The 20,570-nt window shown below is 35.9% G+C and overlaps 2 protein-coding genes across 2 annotated transcripts; one reads left to right on the forward strand and one right to left on the reverse strand.

Annotated features, from left to right (window-relative positions):
* Positions 1-214: 214 nt before the first annotated feature.
* Positions 215-838, reverse strand: LOC114527798. The gene has a single exon (XM_028549491.1). It carries the CDS (start codon positions 836-838, stop codon positions 215-217), a length of 624 nt encoding a protein of 207 aa, XP_028405292.1.
* A 14,341-nt stretch (positions 839-15,179) lies between these two features.
* Positions 15,180-19,480, forward strand: LOC114527877 (uncharacterized protein C11orf24 homolog). Its single transcript, XM_028549590.1, has 4 exons — positions 15,180-15,417; positions 16,912-17,178; positions 17,846-18,769; positions 19,042-19,480. Exons 1-4 carry the CDS (start codon positions 15,342-15,344, stop codon positions 19,287-19,289), a joined length of 1,515 nt encoding a protein of 504 aa, XP_028405391.1. The 5' UTR covers positions 15,180-15,341; the 3' UTR covers positions 19,290-19,480.
* The last annotated feature ends 1,090 nt before the right edge of the window (positions 19,481-20,570 follow it).

Raw genomic sequence — 20,570 nt, forward strand, 5'->3', positions numbered from 1 at the left:
GGCATGTACAAGTATGATATTTATGTATTAGCATATAGGTGACTATTGTCAACATGAACTAACAATTTGAGGATTTGGTGACCGTAAACAATAAACAGAATCAACCTGAAGGCACCCAGGTTCAACGATGTAGATAAAACTTTTTAAGACTTTTTAATTACCTCAGTTACATATTTACACGTCAATGCATGCTTGACTTTTTGTATTATTTTCTTTAGGTGTTAGTTGCACCAGCAGACGAGCTATGCATACTGCCATTGTCAACCTTCATCGCTTTTTTTTGACAAAATACAATTCTGATAACAGCACAAACTTCTTTTCTTAAAGGTTTGCTTCTCCAGAAAAACACAATCGAGTTCAAACTCGAGTTCAATAGAATTAGGGTTGTAGCCCAAATATCAATCAATACTTGCACGTCTTTTCTAAAATTCGTCTTCATCGTCATAGCTATTGAGGTGGGTAAATAACAAATAACGAAAGATATCACGGCAAAAAAGCAAGACTTTGCCAGGTTGACATTCATCATGCCCTTACGTCGCCGACCGTTCCACGACGCTAAATCTGCCTCCCGATTGATTCCTTCTTTCGAACGAATGCTTTTGGAAGAATTTAAATTAGCAAGGTAAATTCTCACGTAAAAGTACACTAACAGAATGTGGAAAACCAGAAGTTCGGGTGTAACTACATAGGTGAAGAAAGCTTGGAAACGCCAGGATAGGATCGTAGCAATTAATGCAAGCAGCCAGAAAAAAATGAGACATTTCATTAGTCGTTTCCGAGTGACTTTTGCTCGATGAAACAGTGGGTGACATATCGCCGCATAGCGTTCCCAACTCATGACAATCAGAGTTTTAAATGAACATCCCGAAAAGAAAAGCAGAAAAAAATATTGGGCGGTACCTATATGGTGTTCAGTTCTCTCTGAACTATACCGTGTGAACAATACCGCTGCATAAAGCACATTGGATACTAAGCCAACCATTAGATCGTTAAATGACAGCATCATAATCATAAAATACGCCATCCTGCCTTTCAGAAGTTTCGACTTGAGGTAAGTGACAATCGTTGCGAGGTTAAGACATATCGTTGCAATTGCAAGCACTATGTTGAATATGCCAAATATCAGGTTATTTGCAACGACGTTTGGCAATGTAGCTGGGTCATCACATGTGACATTCATCTGAATTCAAAATGAAAGTAAAGTAAATCGGGAATTTGGTAAAGAGGGGACGCTATTTTCCCCGCAATGATCGATAATAGTGAATTGATGTCTTGCGATCTTGCATGCATGTATGTGTTAATTACATTCGAGGGGAATTTGCTTAACATATAACAACGTTTTTGAGTCTTCAATTGTAGCACATGCATCTATATTAAAAAAAAATTATTTAAATTAAATACATTGATATCAGGTTTTCCATAAGAATAAAAATACCAGTCAATTAAACCTTAATTTTGCAATAACCTTTCATGCGTGCGTATACGTATTATTGATGTCAATATATATTCAGATGGAAATTGATGGCAAGGTCATTTTGCAATTTTGCGTTTGCGTTTTGTCAAAGCCACAAGGATCGAAACATCCGTCAGGCTCTCGTATTACCGATTCAGGCGATTCTATTTGCCATTAACCAGGCTGAATCGTTTGCTTAGGTACTTAGTACATGACGCCAAGCTATCATAGCAGAAATTTCATACATGCAGTTTCGGTTTAATAACTGTAGTCCATCAACTACCTGAGCCAAAAACTTTTTTTTGTATTCTTTTCAATGATGTTACAGCCTTTCTAAACAAGTTACTGCATGCACGTATATTATATTTGATATATTTAAATTTAACATTTTTTTTTCTTATCAGATTCAATAAAAGTATTTAGCATATTTTCTATTTTACTGCCCCGGTGAAACGAGTTGAGAAGCGAAAGTTTGCACCCAGAGTTTTACAAACTCTTGTGCGTTGGTCAAAGGAGGATGAGAGTTGATGAAAGTTGAGAAGCGAGAATTGACCGAATGTTATTGCGCGCGAAGCATGCAGGGACTATATTTTGAACTATTTTTTATTTCCGTATTTTATACTATATTGCTGAGCCTGCTATATACTACGAAATACAAACCGCTAGCTGTTTTGCTCTAATCAACTCTCGTCAACTCCCATTACCGACCGAACAATCGAACACGAACTCTCAGTCGATGAGAGTTGATGAGAGTTCCGGTCAAACGCTAGCGAGAATTGCAACTCTCATCCAGCTTAAGTACTCAATCACAGATCCAAGATTTAAACTGCAAAATTCTGCACTGGAAACCTATATACTTGTACCTGATATATTAATATTGAGTAAAATTTAGAATACGGAATATAAAAGGGGTGAAAGGGGTGGTATTTGCGGTTACCTCTCAGGTAATTCGCGTGAGACTGGCAGTATATTATATGTTCGGGTGGCTTTCGTGAAAGTGGAATAAACGCTCCTGCATGCTATTGTGAACTTCTTGGCAATATAGGGGAGAGACTGTTATATTCAGGCTTGCATGCAATAATAAATGTACAAAACATACCTTTATAGCATTTGATGTAAAACTGTATAAAAATGTATAATATACAAAAGAAAATCCCGATAAAGTGAGTTTGTCTACACACTTGAATTGATATTCTGTCCTTCGTCCTCTATATGAAATGATAGTTGCCCCTAACTGTATAGTTCCTCTATAAATGACAGTTGCCTCTGACTGTGTAGTTTCTCTATAAATGACAGTTGCTCCAGACTGTAGATACAGTTTGCATTCCTGGCAAAAAATCGTGACATTTGAACACACGAGAACAAAGAGCTTTACATTGTAAATTGGTGTTGGTGAATGCGTAGGAGTGTTCTACATGAAGTAACACGTGAGGAAGTTCAATAATCATTATAAATTAAGCATTGGATCGAAGACGATATAAACATGAATAGCAAATTCCACTGTAGAATATGTTCTATCAATTCATTAGCAATTCTTTTATGCGTTTGAGACCTGCTTAAATTAAAGATGGGCAGGAGATCAGGCTGGAATTAGGAAAAAGGTCGGGCACTTCATTAAAGCGAACGCGTTTTCTCACCACTTTCAAAGTTTGATATAAGTCACCGGCTCCACTCTTGATAAAAAGTTTTAGCATCTTGACAAGCAACCTACTGGCTAGCTTGCTAGGTTGCTTGACAAGATTTCACAATGCTTATAGAGATCGAAATCGAAGATTCAGAATAAATCCTCTGCAAATCGCCGTCGAAGCTATTTGGACGTGACCATCTCTAAGCCGAACGTTCTAGGCTCGTGGTAAACATTCCTAGGCTCTTTTCGTACGTGTATTGACGAATAAGTTTGGCAATCGTCGTGTGTCGTGGCATAGGCCTATATAAACTACGCGATAACTATGCCGGCAACCATATGCATTTATTCAATCGTCGATTGCATGAGTATAATTTAAATGATTTTAAACATTTACGTGCATATACGTATAGCTACGTGCAAAAACGCAACCGCTGGTGGAAAGCAGCTACTTACGACTGTTATTGTTTGGAGAAATTGGGTTGACGGGGCGTACCGAGCAGGGGGGGATGTGTTGCATAAGAGCTAGTGAATATTGTGGTTATACATGTCTTTGCGACAAAGCTTAAACTAATACTGACGATCGACGGCTGTTGGCAATTGACCACTTTTGCCCTATTGCGTGAACGCAATTATACCTGTCGCTAGCTGTTTTAGATAATGTCTGCCAAGCCGGCCAGCATCATACTTCAGTATCTAATTAGCTGGCTATATATAGACACACATCCTAACCGCAACGCCTTGCGCAGAGAATGATAGTCTGATTTTATAAATCGCATTCCATAAATATCTTATTTCCTTCGTAAATATTCTGTTAGCTATATGAAGAAATAATATTCTTCTACAAATGTTGACTGAGAATTGTAATATTCTTTACGAGGCACTCATGAAATTACGGATCATAATTACTGATTTTGCAATTACAAAAAGCACATCGGTTGCTATCCATTTAGATCATTGTCTTATCGAAACATTTAAGATGTCTGAAGCTGACGTGCTCTATCACAAATCGAGTTAAATTGCGATTTTTGGTTACGATAAGTTAGTTATTTTTTTTTATGCACAGCAGCACACTTGACACTTCGTAGCAGGTTAGTCTTATTCGGTCACCATCCATAAAATTATAGAGTATCGACAAAAATTTATAACTAGCATGAAATCATGAAAACTTAGATTTGCATTAGATTTGCAGCATGTTAAAACTGTTGCAAACTTTTAATTTGCACACAGCTTGGCTAGGGGGGGGGGGGGGTAAGACAACAATAATGCACTGAAGTTCAAAATTTTTCAGTTTCATATCTGAGTTGGTCGATTTTGAAAACACAGCGATTGCTACCTTTGCTACACTTTTGGAATGGTTTTGAAATTTTATAAGAAAGTATGTACTCCCAGCATATTAAGGCCGGCGCACACTAGAGCTATGTGCTTAGCAAAACGTCATTCGTGGCCATTAGCGTAAGCCAGTTGCTCTCGTGTGCGGGCGACTTTTCCAGTGACTTTCGTCATTCGTGCCAAAAGTCGCCGGAAAAGTCACCCGCACACGAGAGCAACTGGCTTACGCCGATGGCTACGAATGACTTTTTGCTAAGCACATAGCTCTAGTGTGCGCGCGGGCCTTTAGGTACCTTACAGCTCCAATTTCTGCGCGTTTTTGGAAGGCATCGGCAAACGCCCACTTCAGAGATGGTTCGTAAAGAATCTAGCTTTATTTACATCGCATGTATTTACACTTTATTTACACGGTAAAACGAGTTTTGTAAGCCAAATATTAGCCGACACTTATATAAGTCTTTTCTAAAACTCTCCCTGAATATTCCAGTTATTGAAGACGGTAAATAACAAAAATAATTAATTTCAACTATTATTTTCGAAAAGGATGTTTACTGGATAATGTCAATACTTTAATAAAAGAATTAATATTTTGAGCTTTGAAAATTTTAGTAATTTCACTTGCACCTGTGCATAACGCAATTATTTGTTTTCAAATTCCATTTGGACAGTGGCAGTACAAATACCATGCACACCGCTGTTAAATTTCGAAATTAATAATTTGTCATCTTATTACTTGCAAATAGTCTCCCCTTGTTGTGTTTTCCTTTTGAGGAAGGGCTGAATTTTTCAATCGAACGAAAATTTTCCCTCATTTGTTTTATATAGGCCTCTTATCAAAATACCAAGTGTTACCATAGTTACTATAGTGACTTCTACAGTCTACACCCATGCATTATCATGTTATCTTTATGTGGCATTCGCGCCAACCTTTCTGCCTGAGATACCACCATTACTAGCTCTTTGTCTTTCTTTTTTGTGAAATATGATACTGATAATAGCAAAAACTTCTTTTCTTAAAGGTTTACTTCTCCAGAAAAACACAATCGAGTTCAAACTGGAGTTGAGTGAAACGAGTGTTGTAAGCCAAGTATCAAGCAATACCCGCACATCGCTGCTAAAACCCGGCTTAAACATTGCAGTTGTTGATGACGGTAAATAACAAATAACATAAGACATCACGGCCAGAAAACATGACTTCGCCAAGCTGACATTCAACATTGCTTTACGCCGCTCCTTGACCTTGTTCCACGAGGCTTCATCTGCGCCCTGATTGATTCCTTCTGTTTGGCGAATATTTTTTGAAGAATTTAAATTAGCAATATAAATTCTCACGTAAAAGTACACTAAGAGAATGTTAAAACCCAAAATTTCGGGAATAAGTACTTTCTCCCAAAAAATGGTTGGAAAATACCAGGCAAGAATTGTACCAATGACCGCAAGCAACCAGAGAAAAATCACACATTTCATTAGTCGTTTCCGAGTGACATTTGCTCGATGAAACAAGGGGTGACATATCGCCGCATAGCGTTCCCAACTCATGACAACCAAAGTTTTAAATGAACATCCCGAAAAGAATAGCCACAAATATACTCTGATAAGGCTTAGATGGTGATTGGTTCTTCTCGAATTATACTGTTCAAACAATACTGCAGCAAAAAGCCCATTGGATATTAAGCCAACCAGAAAATCGTTAACGGACAGCATCATAATCATGAAATATGCCAATTTGCTTTTTAGAACTTTTGACTTGATGTAAGCAGTGATCGTTGCGAGGTTAAGACATATTGTTGCAATTCCCAGGACTATGTTGAATATCCCAAATACTAGATTATTTGCAATGATGTTTGGTGAAGTTGCCGGGTCATAAATCGTGGCATTCATCTGAAAATAAGCGAATTTTAAATTCATTAAGGTAGAACCGTCATCATATTTAATAACATCAAAAAATGCATTGAATTGATGTCTTGCGATCTTGCATGAATATGTATCTACCACCTAGTATACATGCACCGTGCATAAAAATCCCGCATGCAGTCCCGTTAAGATTAAAAGTTGGGCACAAGCGAATATAATTTTTCCAATTTAAATTGAACTAAAAACGAATGGGCGGGGACTAAAACGTTAGAAGGTAGCAATGTTTATTATTATTGAATTGGTATAATTAAAATTGAATAAAATAAGATATAGCATACCTTGTTGGATTTATTTCACTTTTAGATATGTTCTGTCTTTGACAATGCTCAAACTAATACTAAAGGTTGACGGCTGCGGCTATTCAGTCTTGTCCATTTTATATCGGTTGCTGGTAATTGACCACCTTTGCCCTATTGCGTGCACCTGTCGCTGGTTTAGATAAGGTATGCCATGCAAGCTCATCATCATATTCCAGCATCTAATTATTTGGCGAGTCACATCCTTACGCCTACATCATGTGTACTATATCTGCATGTATATATAGAATATATTAAATCACATTCCACAAATTTCTTATTTCTTTCGTAAATATTCTGTTATATGAAGAAATGATAAAATAAACAGAGAATTGTAATATTCTTTTCGGGGCCTTATAAAATTACGGATCATAGACGATAAGCCATCTAGACCATTCCCCTGATCGCGAGGCATTCAAGATATCATAATTATAATTTATATATATATCATGTATCGAGTTCAATTACGATTTTTGGAACGATAAGTCAGTCATTAATTTAAGAAATTGCAAGTTTAAAATAGATATTCATGTATACATATAACATGCATCATTACAATCAATAGTACATTTTTACATTTACATTACAATATCTAGTATAGTTCAATGGACCTTTTGCATAATATAGACCAACTTACAATTGAGGCAACAATTAAGAAGGACGTAAATCACCAAAGCTAAAAAGAGCATACTGAAATTAGTATAATTGCCAAGTTGTGCCGCAAAATGTCAAGTATAACGGAAAATATAGCCATGCAAAGTATAGCCAATTTTGTATACTTTTTTACTACAGCTGGAAGCATTTAACTAATTTAGTTACACACTTCCGGCCGTAGTAAAAAAGTATACAAATTGCCAACTTCGCATGACTATATTTTCCGTAATTGCGGCCAAACTTGGTAATTTTACTAAATTTAGTTTGCACTTGGTCTCAGCTTTTACCTAATTTGACAAAAAAACTCAAGTGCGCCGGTCAAGGTTACAACTAAATTGATAAATATTTATTGCCTTGTTTATCCGAAACATGGGTAATATATTATATTCTCGGTGTTTCTCCATACACTTAATACGTAGATTATTTGTAAATTTCCCCTGCACCACTCAGTTCTTTTCACCGAAGGAACAAGCAAGATTTCAAATTTACCAAGAACTTTTTCACCACTTCTTTTCACCGGAAATCCGTCGGGCAGAACTGAAGATATGAATACCTCTCTCCCCTCTCCACGCTATTAGTTTTAGTTTCCGGCCATGGCTACAATCTCAACGGAGAAATTGTGGTATTCTTTTAAAGGCCCTCATGCATATGGAATTAAGGATCACAGACTAGCAATTTTGTAATTAGAAAGGAAAAGTCTTTTTAGGCACATTTCGTTGCCATTGATTTAGATCTTTCACCTGATTGAGACATTCAAGATGTCCGAAGCTGTGCATATATCATAACGGTCAGTAATCAGTATGATAAGTCGATCGACTAAATAATTCATAATCTGCAAGCTTAGTTATACGTGTTTTAAGAGTATACGTGTACTTTGTTTATTCCGTATTTTCTTCGGGGTTATTTGTATTCTGATTTTGAGCTTGGTATGTCGTTTTTGAAAGGCATAACCAATTGCATGTGAAAGGCTACATTACACCTTTGCTTTAAGTTCAAAATGTGTTTTTGAAAGTGTAATTTGAATTTTGTTATGACAAATATCGTTATCACACTCTTTTAGGGTCGACTGTATCGACAACTTTTAGGGTCGACTATAACAGAATATAATAACATTTGAGGTTTTTTCTTTGTCTGTGAAGAGTTTATACTGTTTTAATGGTTTACTGAATTGAAGCACGAGTTTTCAACATTTACTTAATTGCTAAATGACACAATTCAGCAAAATTTGCACGGCAAATGTTTACACTTTATGAATATTCTTGTATCGAAGGATGGAAGCATTAGCTCGATAAAATATAATATAGACTGATTTGAGTTTTGAGTCATTTCTTAAAAAAATTTACGGCGGGTTATGGGTTAGCTCAGAAAATTCTGTATTTAATTGGTTTGAAATAGCTAGGGTTTGCTGCATGTATTTCTAGTAACTTATTGGTTTCCCATCGTTTTTAAGCTAAGACTGCCAATTATAAGTCATATCAAAACATCCTGAGATCTTACGTAACAGACGTTACGTGACTTAGAAGTTATCAGCTACTCGAGCTGCCCTATTTTGTAACTTTTAAAATATTCCAAGCTGGTACTCTAGCATAAATCATATTATATAAAATGAAAATTAATATCCTGTACGTTTCCCTCGTAAATTTTCTGTTTCCTAAATCAAGAAATAATATCCTATCATGTCAACAGAAAAAATGGTAATAATAGACTATAGCAATTACGTAATATAGGAAAATTTTTCTTAACCGGATGCACACTTAACAGCTATCGTATATATATAGATCATTCACCGGATTGAGCCTTCCAACGATAAGCCAATTAGTTTTCATTTATTTATTCAATTAAAATATTCTATATTCTATAACATGGTATAACGAGTCAACGACTGTTCTAGAAAATGGCAACGACTGTTTCAAAATTAATGGAACGTCCGTTCACGAAAGGGAAATTGCGTTGCAATGAGATTTGAGATTAACAGAAGAAAGTCTCAATTGACTAGACTTTACATTTAATTGTCTAGACGCCGTATAGCAACCTGACTGATCCGAGCTCTGGTGAGATGGAGTTTCGGTGTTAAATTATAAACATTTTAAAGTCGTTAAATAGTTATATTTGAATGCCTTTTGGTCGAAAATGAAAGCGAAATGCACGTTGCTATATCCAGCGTGTTTATGGGGCTGTCGCGTAAAAAATATTTTGGAGGAGGAGTGTGATAGCAGAATATTCTGTCTAATCTGGGGGGACTGCAATTCATGATCAAAATATACGGCGCATGCATGCAAGATACATTAAATAAGGCCGATCTACACGATCCTATATTAGTTCATAGTTCAACGTATAGAAAAGATTGCTGACACCACCCTTTTTGTTCATCAGTTTATAACGAAGTTTAAATGTGACATCATGTAATTACTTGAAATAGCAACTATATCACAAGGTATATTCTTTGGAAAGATCGAGGCTTTGAAGCTACAAAACATGGGCTAGGCCAAGTTATGGCCGATTGACTCAGTACATGCATGCCATGAAATATTTTCTTGGCTATAAAATTTTTTTATTCGATTGGCCGCAAGATAGTGTGTACGCTCTAGATACACACGCACCTCTCAAGGATATATAAGAAACCAAGTTAATTCTCTTCCTTGGATTACACAGAAGATGAAAGAAAAAATGAGATCTTGAGATTTCCATAAAAAGCCAGCTGTGAAACATAATTCTCAAATTCATTGGGACAAGTATATAGAGAAATCCGTGATAAATTACATCATTTGTTTTATATAGGCCTATTATCAAAATACTAAGTGTTAGTGTGTTACCATTGTTACTAGTGACTTCTGCACGCATGCATTATCTCATTTATCATGTCATCTTCATGTGTCATTCGCGCCAACGTTTCTGCCTGAGGTACCACTATCACTATATAGCTCTTTGTCATTCTCTTTTGTGAAATAAGACACGAATAACTGCAAAAACTTCTTTTCTTAAAGATTTACTTCTCCAGAAAAACACAATCGAGTTCAAACTCGAGTTCATAAAAACGAGTGTTGTAAGCCAAATATCAACGCCCGATATCCGCACATCACTCCTAAGACTCGGCATAAATATGGCATTTATTGAAGACGGTAACAAAAAAATAGCATAAGACATTACGGCTAGAAAACATGACTTCGCCAAGTTGACATTCAACATGGCTTTACACCGCTCCTTGACCTTGTTCCACGAGGCTTCATCTGCGCCCTGATTGATTCCTTTTGTTTGGCGAATCTTTTTTGAAGAATTTAAATTAGCAATATAAATTCTCACGTAAAAGTACACTAAGAGAATGGTGAAAAAAAAAATTTCGGGAATAACTACATAGTTCCAAAAAACGGCTTGAAAACGCCAGGCAAGAATTGTACCGATGACCGCAACCAACCAGAGAAAAATCACACATTTCATTAGTCGTTTCCGAGTGACTTCTGCTCGATGGAACAGTGGGTGACATATCGCCGCATAGCGTTCCCAACTCATGACAACCAAAGTTTTAATTGAACATCCCGAAAAAAATAGCCACAAATGTAGTTGGATTATGCTTAGATGGTGATTGGTTCTCTTCGAATTATACCGAACCAACAATATTGCAGCAAAAAGCCCATTGGGTACTAAGCCAACCAGAAAATCGTTAACTGACAGCATCATAATCATGAAATATGCCAATTTGCTTTTTAAAACTTTTGACTTGATGTAAGCAGTGATCGTTGCGAGGTTAAGGCATGTGGTTGCAATTCCCAGGAATATGCTGAATATGCCAGATACTAGATTATTTGCAACCATGTTTGGTGAAGTTGCCGGGTCATCAATCGTTGTATTCATCTAAATATAAGCGAATTTTAAATTCATTTCTATATAACATGCGTCATTACAATCAATATTACATCTTTACATTTAGCTACATTACAAGCGAATTTTAAATTTCGAAAAATTTCAAGAATATTACATGTACATTACAAGCGAATTTTACATTCATTTATAAGGGTAGAACCGTCATCTTATATGTAATTATCCAAAAATAATAATATCAAGCAATGTATGAATTGATGTAGTTGCATGCGTATTTCATCTATATTCAAGGCATAAAAGGAATTTAGCTTAGTCAACAATTTTACGAGTACGTTTTCGAGTCATCAATTGTAGCATTCATCTATACTTTAAAAAAATTATTTAAATTAAATAAGTTGTTATTATGTTGTCCATGAGAATAAAAAAATACCGAAAACCCTATAATTTTGCAATAGCTTTCCATGCGTGACTGGTATATGATGTGGTTACATAAATATCAATCAGTTTTAAAGTTCAAAGTATACTGGAAAACGTGATTCGCGATATTTATACCATAATAAACAACCTCGTTCCCAGGGCCTTTTGAGACTTTACGAGAAAGAAAGGGGAAAGCCCGTTCAACATACCCACATTTCGGGGGTATTTTGAATAAGCATGCATAATTTATCATAAAATTTTGCCTAATATTTTCAAAATGCCGGCGTCACGTAGAACGGATAATATCGTCGCATTAAAGCATATTGAAATTGTACTATTTCGGAATAATTACAAAATATTCCGCCAATTACACATAAATTAGGAAAAATCATTTAACCAATCAGAAGCCAGAAGCGGCTTGCCGATCCCAGGGCCTTTTACCCCAACTCAAAATCAAGGTAAAAGGCCCTGGTAATGAGGTTGCATAATATATAATATTTGCTTGCGAATAGGAATTTTATGTCTGTCATCTTGTTTTCATTATCATAATGGGCAACTCTGCCAAAGGGGTGGAGGAAATCTGCTCTGAAGAGACAAAACTTTAGCTGTAGGCCAATAATTTAACAGATGGAACAATTAGATCACTTTCAGGGTGCTTTCATAAGACTCACTCAAACGTACATTTCAAGTTAGTCGCTTCAAGTCAGCTCGCGATTTTACATATATGTTGATACATATATGTAAAAGTTATATAGTTAATCAGTTCTGTTAAAATTAATAAATGAATTATTACGTCATTTTATCAATAAAATGTCTAGGGGTAATTGTAACCCCTAGCTCAAAATATCCCAAACTCGTGTTTGGCTCTTTCAATCGTAATTAAGACCGCAGGAAAATGCCCAGGAACGAGCTGCGGAAATGCAACATTCATAGGGTGACATGTAAAGAAATAGTACAAAGATTACTCGCGCAATAAAAATTTACTAATAAGGTCACCAACCAAGTCATGTGTTCCCCTGCGCGACTACCTCCTATATCGTGCATAAAAACTCCCGCAAGCATGCAGTCTTGTTAAAATTAAAAGTTGGGCGCAAGCGAATATAATTTTTTTAATATAAATAAAAACGAATGGCCGAGGACTAAAACTTTTGGAGGTAGCAATGTCTATTATCATTGAATTGGTATAATTGAAATTGAATAAAATAAAATATACCTTGATGGATTTGTTTCACTTTTAGATATGTTCTGTCTTCGACAATGCTCAAACTAATACTGACGGTTGACGGCTGTGGCTATTCATGCAGTCTTGTGCATTTTCATTGCGTGCACGCTATTATACCTGTCGCTGGTTTAGATAAGGCATGCCAAGCTTATTATCATATTCCAGCATCTAATTATTTGGCGAGTCACATCCTTACGCCTACATCATGTGTACTATATCTGCATGTATATAGAATATTTTAAATCACATTCCATAAATTTCTTATTTCTTTCGGAAATATTCTGCTATATGAAGAAATGAAATAAACAGAGAATTGTAATATTCTTTTCGGGGCCTTAATGAAATTAAGGATCATAGACAATAAATGTGATTAAACCATATAGATCATTCCCCTGATTGAGGCATTCAAGATATCATATAATTTATATACATAATAATCGAGTTCAACTACGATTTTTGGAATGATAAGTTAGTCATTTTTTTAAAAAAATGCAAAACTTGACACATAAAAACCTGTCATAGAAAACTTGCTCGTCTGTAAGAGGCTTAACATGCATCATTACAATCAATATTACATTTTTACATTTATGTTACAATATCTAGTATATAGTATAGTTATATATCAACTATACATTGTCTCAACTTTTACCTAATTTAATAAAAAAGTCACGTGCGGTCGATCAAGGTAAGGTTACAACTAAATTAATAAATATATATCGCTTTGTTTTTCCGAAACATGGGTAATTTATTATATTCTCGGTGTGTCATCATATACGTAGGTTATTATATTCTCAGTGTGTCTTCATATACGTGAGTCATTTGTAAATTTCTGCTTCTTTTCACCAAAGGAACATGGAAGCGATATTTTAAATACACAAATAACTTTTTAACCACTTCTTTTCACCGGAAATCCGTCGGGCAGAACTGAAGATATATGAATAACCCCCCCCCCTCCCCCAATTATTGTTATTAGTTTCGGACGTGACTTTAACGTCAACGGATAAATTGTTATATTCTAAGGCCCTTATATACTTCATATGGAATTAAGGATCACAGACTAGCAATTTTGTAATTAGAAAGAAAATGTTTCTTTAGCACATTTCGTTGTCATCGATTTAGATCTTTCATCTGATTGGGACATTCAAGATGTCCGAAGCTGTGCATATATCATAACGGTAAGTATGATAAGTCGATCGAGAAATAATTCATAATCTGCAAGCTTGTAAGTACTTAAAACACGTGTTTTAAAAGGGTATACGTGCACTTCGTTTATTCCGTATTTGCTTCGTGGTATAAGGATGCAGTTTATTTGTATAATTTTAAGCTTGGTATATGTGAAAGGCTATATTATACCTTAAACGTTGAGAGGGTCTTAATTTCGAGTGGAATTATACACACTTGAAATTCAAGCCAGGAAGGAAAAATTAGTCAACTATAGGTCCTCCGGCAGGAAACGAACCTACGTTTTTGCGATGCCGGTGCAATGCTCTTGCTACTGAGCTGCAGAGGTAGCTGCATGACAAGAGCAAGCGTGGTTAATGTGTATATGATGGTAATGCCGGGAATAGGTGAGGGTAAAGGGTTTCTTTAATTAACTCGATTTGACAAATATCATTATCACACTCTTTGGGGTCGACTGTATAACAGAATATAACAACATATGAAGTTTATTTGCTTGTTTGTAAAGAGTTTATACTGTATTAATGGTTTGAAGCATGAGTTTTGAACATACTTAATTGCTAAATAACACAATTCAGCAAAATTGCAAGGCAAATGTTTACACTTTATGAATATTTCATATGCATAAATTATATACATGCATTTATTTACTTTACACATGAATATATTTACTTTATCTACAGTAGCCATTTTCTAGAATTTCTAAAATGGTCGTTGCCATATTGCACTTCGAAGTTATTCATTTTAAAACATGAACATGGTAACGAGTCAACGACTGTTCCAGAAATGGCAACGACTGTTTCAAAATTAATGGAAACGTCCGTTTAAGAAAGGGAAACGTCCGTTTACGAAGCGGAGAATTGCGTCGCCGTTGCAATGAAATTTAAATTGAGATATAAATTCTAAACATTTTAAAGTTGTTAAATAGTTATATTTGAATGCCATTTAGTCGAAAATGAAAGCGAAATGCACGTTGCTATATCCAGCGTGTTTATGGGGCTGTCGCGTAAAAAATATTTTGGAGGAGGAGTGTGATAGCAGAATATTCTGTCTAATCTGTGGGAAACTGCTATTCAAAATACACGGCGCATGCATGCAAGCAACATTAAGGCCGACTACAGGATCCTATGTTCATAGGTATGGTCAGTTGTATGTATACGATTCTTATCATTTACTTTCGCAATGGATTGCAGCCAAAAGTTCCATATATATATGCATTCAAATTGAGTGGCTGATATTTGCTTCGATGATGAAGCCACAGAACCACACCTTTTGAGTTACTTTTTCAAAAATGCTAAAGAAGCATTCGATTCCTGCTGAATACGAACAAAGCCAAGGGTGAAAGTGAAAAGCTCAGTCATAGTAACATAAAGCAGGTAAAGGAACATTAAGCTGCTATAATCTCAACACAACGGTAGAAGTTCGACATACAAAATGCGTCAGGAAGGAGCCCCTACACGGCTAGTATGGTTGATTGTGATATTATTGATCTTGGACAAAGCCAAATCAGGTACACACATTTGACAACGCGGCATCCATGTGTCGAAAACTGCTATTTAACTCTGTACATATACTGCGTGGCTATTTCTAATAATCTAAAAAACGGAACAAACAGTCATATAATCTGTATAATCTATATATATATATATATATATATATATATATATATATATATATATATATATATATATATATATATATATATATACTTATATATATATACAACTTGAAAAATAACAGTTGTGGTGTAGTTGTGGTGGGTTGTTGGCAACTGTATCATAGATTCCATGGTTCTATAATACATTTATTGTGATAACATTATAATTTGTTATTATTTATTTAAAAACACCCAAGTTTTCGTTTTTTGCTAGTGGCATGTGTATGAGGCCTAAGAGGTCTTGTCATAAACCAAGTGAACTTCGACATGTCGAGAACCAAGTGGTCTTCGACATATTGAGGACGAAGTGTTAAAGTCATATTCAAAAATGAAAGCCAGCATGGCAGTGCAAGTGTTTAGCTGAATACAGTGCTCGACATGCCAAAGACCACTTCGTCCTCAATATATATGTCAAAGACCACTTGGTTCTCGACATGTCTTCTTGCATGTCACAGACCATGCACTTGGTTCTCGACATGTCGAAGACCATGCATGCACTTAGTTTTGTAACATCAAGGCTAGATCAGTTTTCACTTGTTAAGATTTTTTCATTTGTTAAGATCTTGTTAAGATTAAGAAACATTTTACGTCTTTCTGCAATCTGATTGGCTACGAGAACGTATGAGGCCGTACGGACAGCGCGAAATTTAAATCCCTAGGGGGGTTTAAGGTATACAGGGTGTTCCAAAAAAAACGAAAACTATTGAAATCACTCATTGTTAGAATTTGAATGCCGTGTTCACGAATTTCAGCCCGTGGGGATTTAATGCAGCTTATAAAATGCTAAATGCTTTTTGCTGCTAGAGAAAGGGGATATGTCGAAGGACATGGTCCTTGAGATGCACATTTAAATAATGTTATCCATATTTGTAAATTGTAAATATTGTTAATAAATATCATTTTTGCGAACAAGCAAATTTGACTGCATCATGATGCATGCATAAAAATGCTTATGGCAACCCCGATTTATACACTTGTGGGCCCAACAGAGTGCTTAGGCATTCAAACTCTAACAATTGCATTGTTATAGGTGATTTCACCCTGTATAAAAGGGGGGGGGGGTTACTAAAATTATGAGACTGCAAATCGAATAAGGACAAATCAGGAACATTCATGGAGGAATTCATTTTTCGGAGGAATGTAACGCCTTTGCGATTCCCGAAATGCATGCATGTTTAGACGCATATATTATAATTCGGCAAAGAATTTTGAAATAAAGACGTCGTGCACATATATATAAGTCCTACACATACATGATACATCTACAAGCATAGTTATATATATGCCTATAATATGTAATGTTAATTATGATTCTAGAATCTCTTCTTTAATTTTAAATTATTTTAGCTGTCTACCATTTGGATGTCACAATGGAGAATCGTTATGTTAAAGATATTCTGATTATAACAACGCATTCAAATTCCTCGTATAAGCGATTTGTTATCCCTTTTGGCGAGAGTTATCGAATAGTGTCAGCATCGGCAAAATATGAAAGGATATTTATCACAGCGTATGATGCGTTGAAGTTTTTCCCACTCCTGATTCAGGGCCAGCCAACTGTTATCGTATCCAGTAGTGTCGAACCAGTCAGTCATAGATACGATATTCCTTCAGGTGAGTTAATTAAAGGAGATTAAACGCGTGTATATAAAGAATTAATTAAATCTTCAATTTTAGGGGCTGTTTACATGAGCCCGGTTACCCGAGATTCAACGAAGCGTGAGAGAACTTTGAGGTATTGAAATAAGTCTTTATGACACCAAACAAGCACATGCTATTGTTATGGTGATTATTCGACTGCACAGCTCATGTTATCAGTTCATTTTAATACCTCAAAATCATCTCACGCTTCGTTGAATCTCGGGTAACCGGGCTCATGTAAACAGCCCCTTAGACTCTTCCAATGGCAATAAAACAAAAAGAAAGTAGGGAAACCATGCGTCGCATGCATGCATGTTTAATTTAATTTAATTCATAGAGAACCGAAGGAAAATGTGCGACAAAAAACTGACATTTATTATCCAACAGTTTAACACCATTACAATACACGCGATATATCTCGGTTACACTATAGCACGTTGTATTGTTTGATTGATATATACTTTCTATATTTGAAGCTATGGCTGTACATGAGTTGTGAACCAAATTCTGACTACAATTCGAACCCCATTATACGGCTCTAGCTTATGTAGTGAATGACATCTCATATGTATATGCTGAAGGTTTCAATCTTAACGTTAAGGCTTGATAAGATATTGATAATTCTTTCTGATAATCAAAGGTCTAACTGGTACTGTGGTGGAAACAGAAAATCCAACTAATTATTTGTCAACCCGAGATACAACTAACGCTGTGCCAACCGAGAGTACCACCGCAACTGTGCCAACACAAGGTCCAACACATGATGTGCCGACGCGAGGTCCATCTAACACTTTGTCAACACAGGCTGCCGCTGAAGTTGTTTCAACTCAAGATCGAAGTGACGGTGCTTCAACAGGTGGTACCACTGACGCAGTAGCATTAACACAAGGTGCCCCTGATGTTGTGTCAACGCATAGTCGAACTGAAGCTGTTCCAACACAGGCTACACCTGGCGTAGCAACAACACAAAATCCATCTGCTGCCGTTTCAGCACAGACTACCACTGCTGCTGGTGTTGTGCAAACACAAGGTCCAACTGAAGATTTTTCAACACGAGGTTCCAGTGAGGCTGTTTCAAAAGAGGGCACCACTGATGTATTAACGCATGGTTTCACTGATGCTGTTTTAACACATGGCACCGCTGATGCTGTATTAACGCATGGTCCCACTGGTGCTCTTTCTACACATAGCACCACTGATACTATTTTCACACAAGGTTCATCTGACGCTTGGTTAACACAGGGCACCACAGATGATGTATTAAGACATGGTCCCACTGATGCTGTTTCATCACAGGGCACCACAGATGCTGTATTAACGCAAGGTCCCACTGATGCTGTTTCAACACAGGATACAACCAATGTTGTGTTGATACAACGTCCAACTGACACCGACTCAACTCAGGGTACTTCAGATGTGGTAATGACAGAAGGTAGCATTGATTTTGTGCAAACAAAAGGCCTCATTAATGTGTCAACAAGAGGTCCAACTCATGCCATTGTTTCAAAAAAAGTTTCAACTGACGCATTGCCAACGGTCAGTGCAGTTGATGAAGTATTAACTGGTAAGATTACGATATTACACGGGAGGATCCAGCACTATAGTGCACTAATTTGCATCACAAAACAAAGTGGTTATTTTTAGCAGTTTTCTTGTTTCATGCAAATTAGTGCACTAGTGCTAGATTCACCTCTGCGATACTAAAATGAAACAGTTTGCTGCTGAAATTATTAATGAATTGCAAAAATTACGCAATACATCACTGTTTTTCTCCATAAATTCTCTGTAGTAGCAAAATGCTCGATTTAATTTCCATTAAATGTTCTTTATTTTCAGATAAAAAGGGCAAGAAAGAACAAGGTTTCCTTGCATTAATCATAGTCTTGGTAATCCTGTTAGCCATTGTAATCGCCGTGGTTACATTTCTACTTTATCAAAATCGTGAATTGAAAGCATTCATAAATAGGTCTAACATTGCATTTGTCAGGCAACGTGACGAGGAACCCGCTGGCGAACAGAATGATGACAAAGATGACGAGATCGAAAAAACAGAAGACAAACAAAAAATTGAAACTCAAGTTTAATGCAAAATTTCATGGTTGCTTGCAGGCATAAGTGGTTTAAATATATCAATAATACGGCCGCATAATCAAACATCTATTATTGATTACATTACTGACTAATTAATGGCGAACAAATAAAGATATTCAAATTTTAAAGTGATATGGTAATGTTTAAAAGAAAATTTACACTTGTTATAAAGCTTTCACTCGCTGGGTCGTAAATTTGAAGTTAAAACGAATTTTCACCAAGAAAATGCGTATTTTGTGTATTCAAAATGGCGAATGGAAGATAATTTCATTCGAAAATATGTTGAGCAGAAATAAAGTTAATAGATCATTTTTATTGATGTACCCTTTAATTCCGAAAAATGCTCAAGATTCTCGGCCAAAAATTACTAAGGAAACCACTGACTGAATAGTATTGAGATTAAAATGTTTCTATATATTATAAATATACAATTAGTTGTATCTTTTTTATTGCGAAATATACTTCACACACTCTTTAAAGCGCATTATAAGTGGCAATACACCTGGCAGCAGATTATATAGACTTTAGTTAATGAATTCATGTGAAACCCATGCCGCTTTTGCATAATCATATTAAGTAAAGTAAAATAATAAAATTTGCAATTTTTTACAATTTGCATGCAGGTAAAGTAGAATATTTACCAAACGTTATATAGCAAAATCAGTGATGCACACGTCATACTGGCTTTATGATATCTGCACATCAAGATAATTTTCAGGGGCATAGCTTTGTTAAGTTTTAAACTAATGTAAAAACGACGCCAGTGTAAACATAATTTTAGCGAATGGCAATACACAATTACTTAATTCGGGTTCCGGTGTCAAAGAAAATTATTTTGGGGCAATATCTGGGAAATATTGGGATTAGGAAATTTGGGGGGGGGGGGGATTTCCTGGGACACCGGTTTTATACACTTCTCAGTAGAGTTGTGTTACTCAAGACCGACGTATATATCTAATAAGGCAAAATGTTGAAAAAGGATACTGTGTCTGTGTGACCTAAATACGCGGCCGCTATAATCCTGCGCCGCAAAAAAATGAACGTCCACATATTATAGTCACAGTATTTTAATACAACAACTATATTAAACATGCATAATACAAAATGTTTTTAATCCCAAAGGATGGGAAAATTAAATCTAAAAATGAAGCTAAATGCATAACTTACATTTCTGGGTTTCTAAACTTACTATAAGTCACATTTTATGTTTGAAACTAAATCAATATCTAAAGCCTGGGGCACTTATTTAGCTACATGTTTAATGCCCTGGGGCA

The sequence above is a fragment of the Dendronephthya gigantea genome, unplaced genomic scaffold, assembly GCF_004324835.1.
Source record: "Dendronephthya gigantea isolate DGI-Jeju-01 unplaced genomic scaffold, DenGig_1.0 000047F, whole genome shotgun sequence".
Lineage (NCBI taxonomy): Eukaryota > Metazoa > Cnidaria > Anthozoa > Malacalcyonacea > Nephtheidae > Dendronephthya > Dendronephthya gigantea.

Excerpts from the sequence above, each read along its gene's own strand:
- LOC114527798 (XM_028549491.1), bottom strand. The coding sequence starts at position 838 with ATGAGTTGGGAACGCTATGCGGCGATATGTCACCCACTGTTTCATCGA.
- LOC114527877 (XM_028549590.1), top strand. The coding sequence starts at position 15,342 with ATGCGTCAGGAAGGAGCCCCTACACGGCTAGTATGGTTGATTGTGATA. Across the intron at positions 15,418-16,911 it reads CTTGGACAAAGCCAAATCAG|CTGTCTACCATTTGGATGTC; the intron begins GTACACACATTT and ends AAATTATTTTAG. Across the intron at positions 18,770-19,041 it reads AGTTGATGAAGTATTAACTG|ATAAAAAGGGCAAGAAAGAA; the intron begins GTAAGATTACGA and ends CTTTATTTTCAG.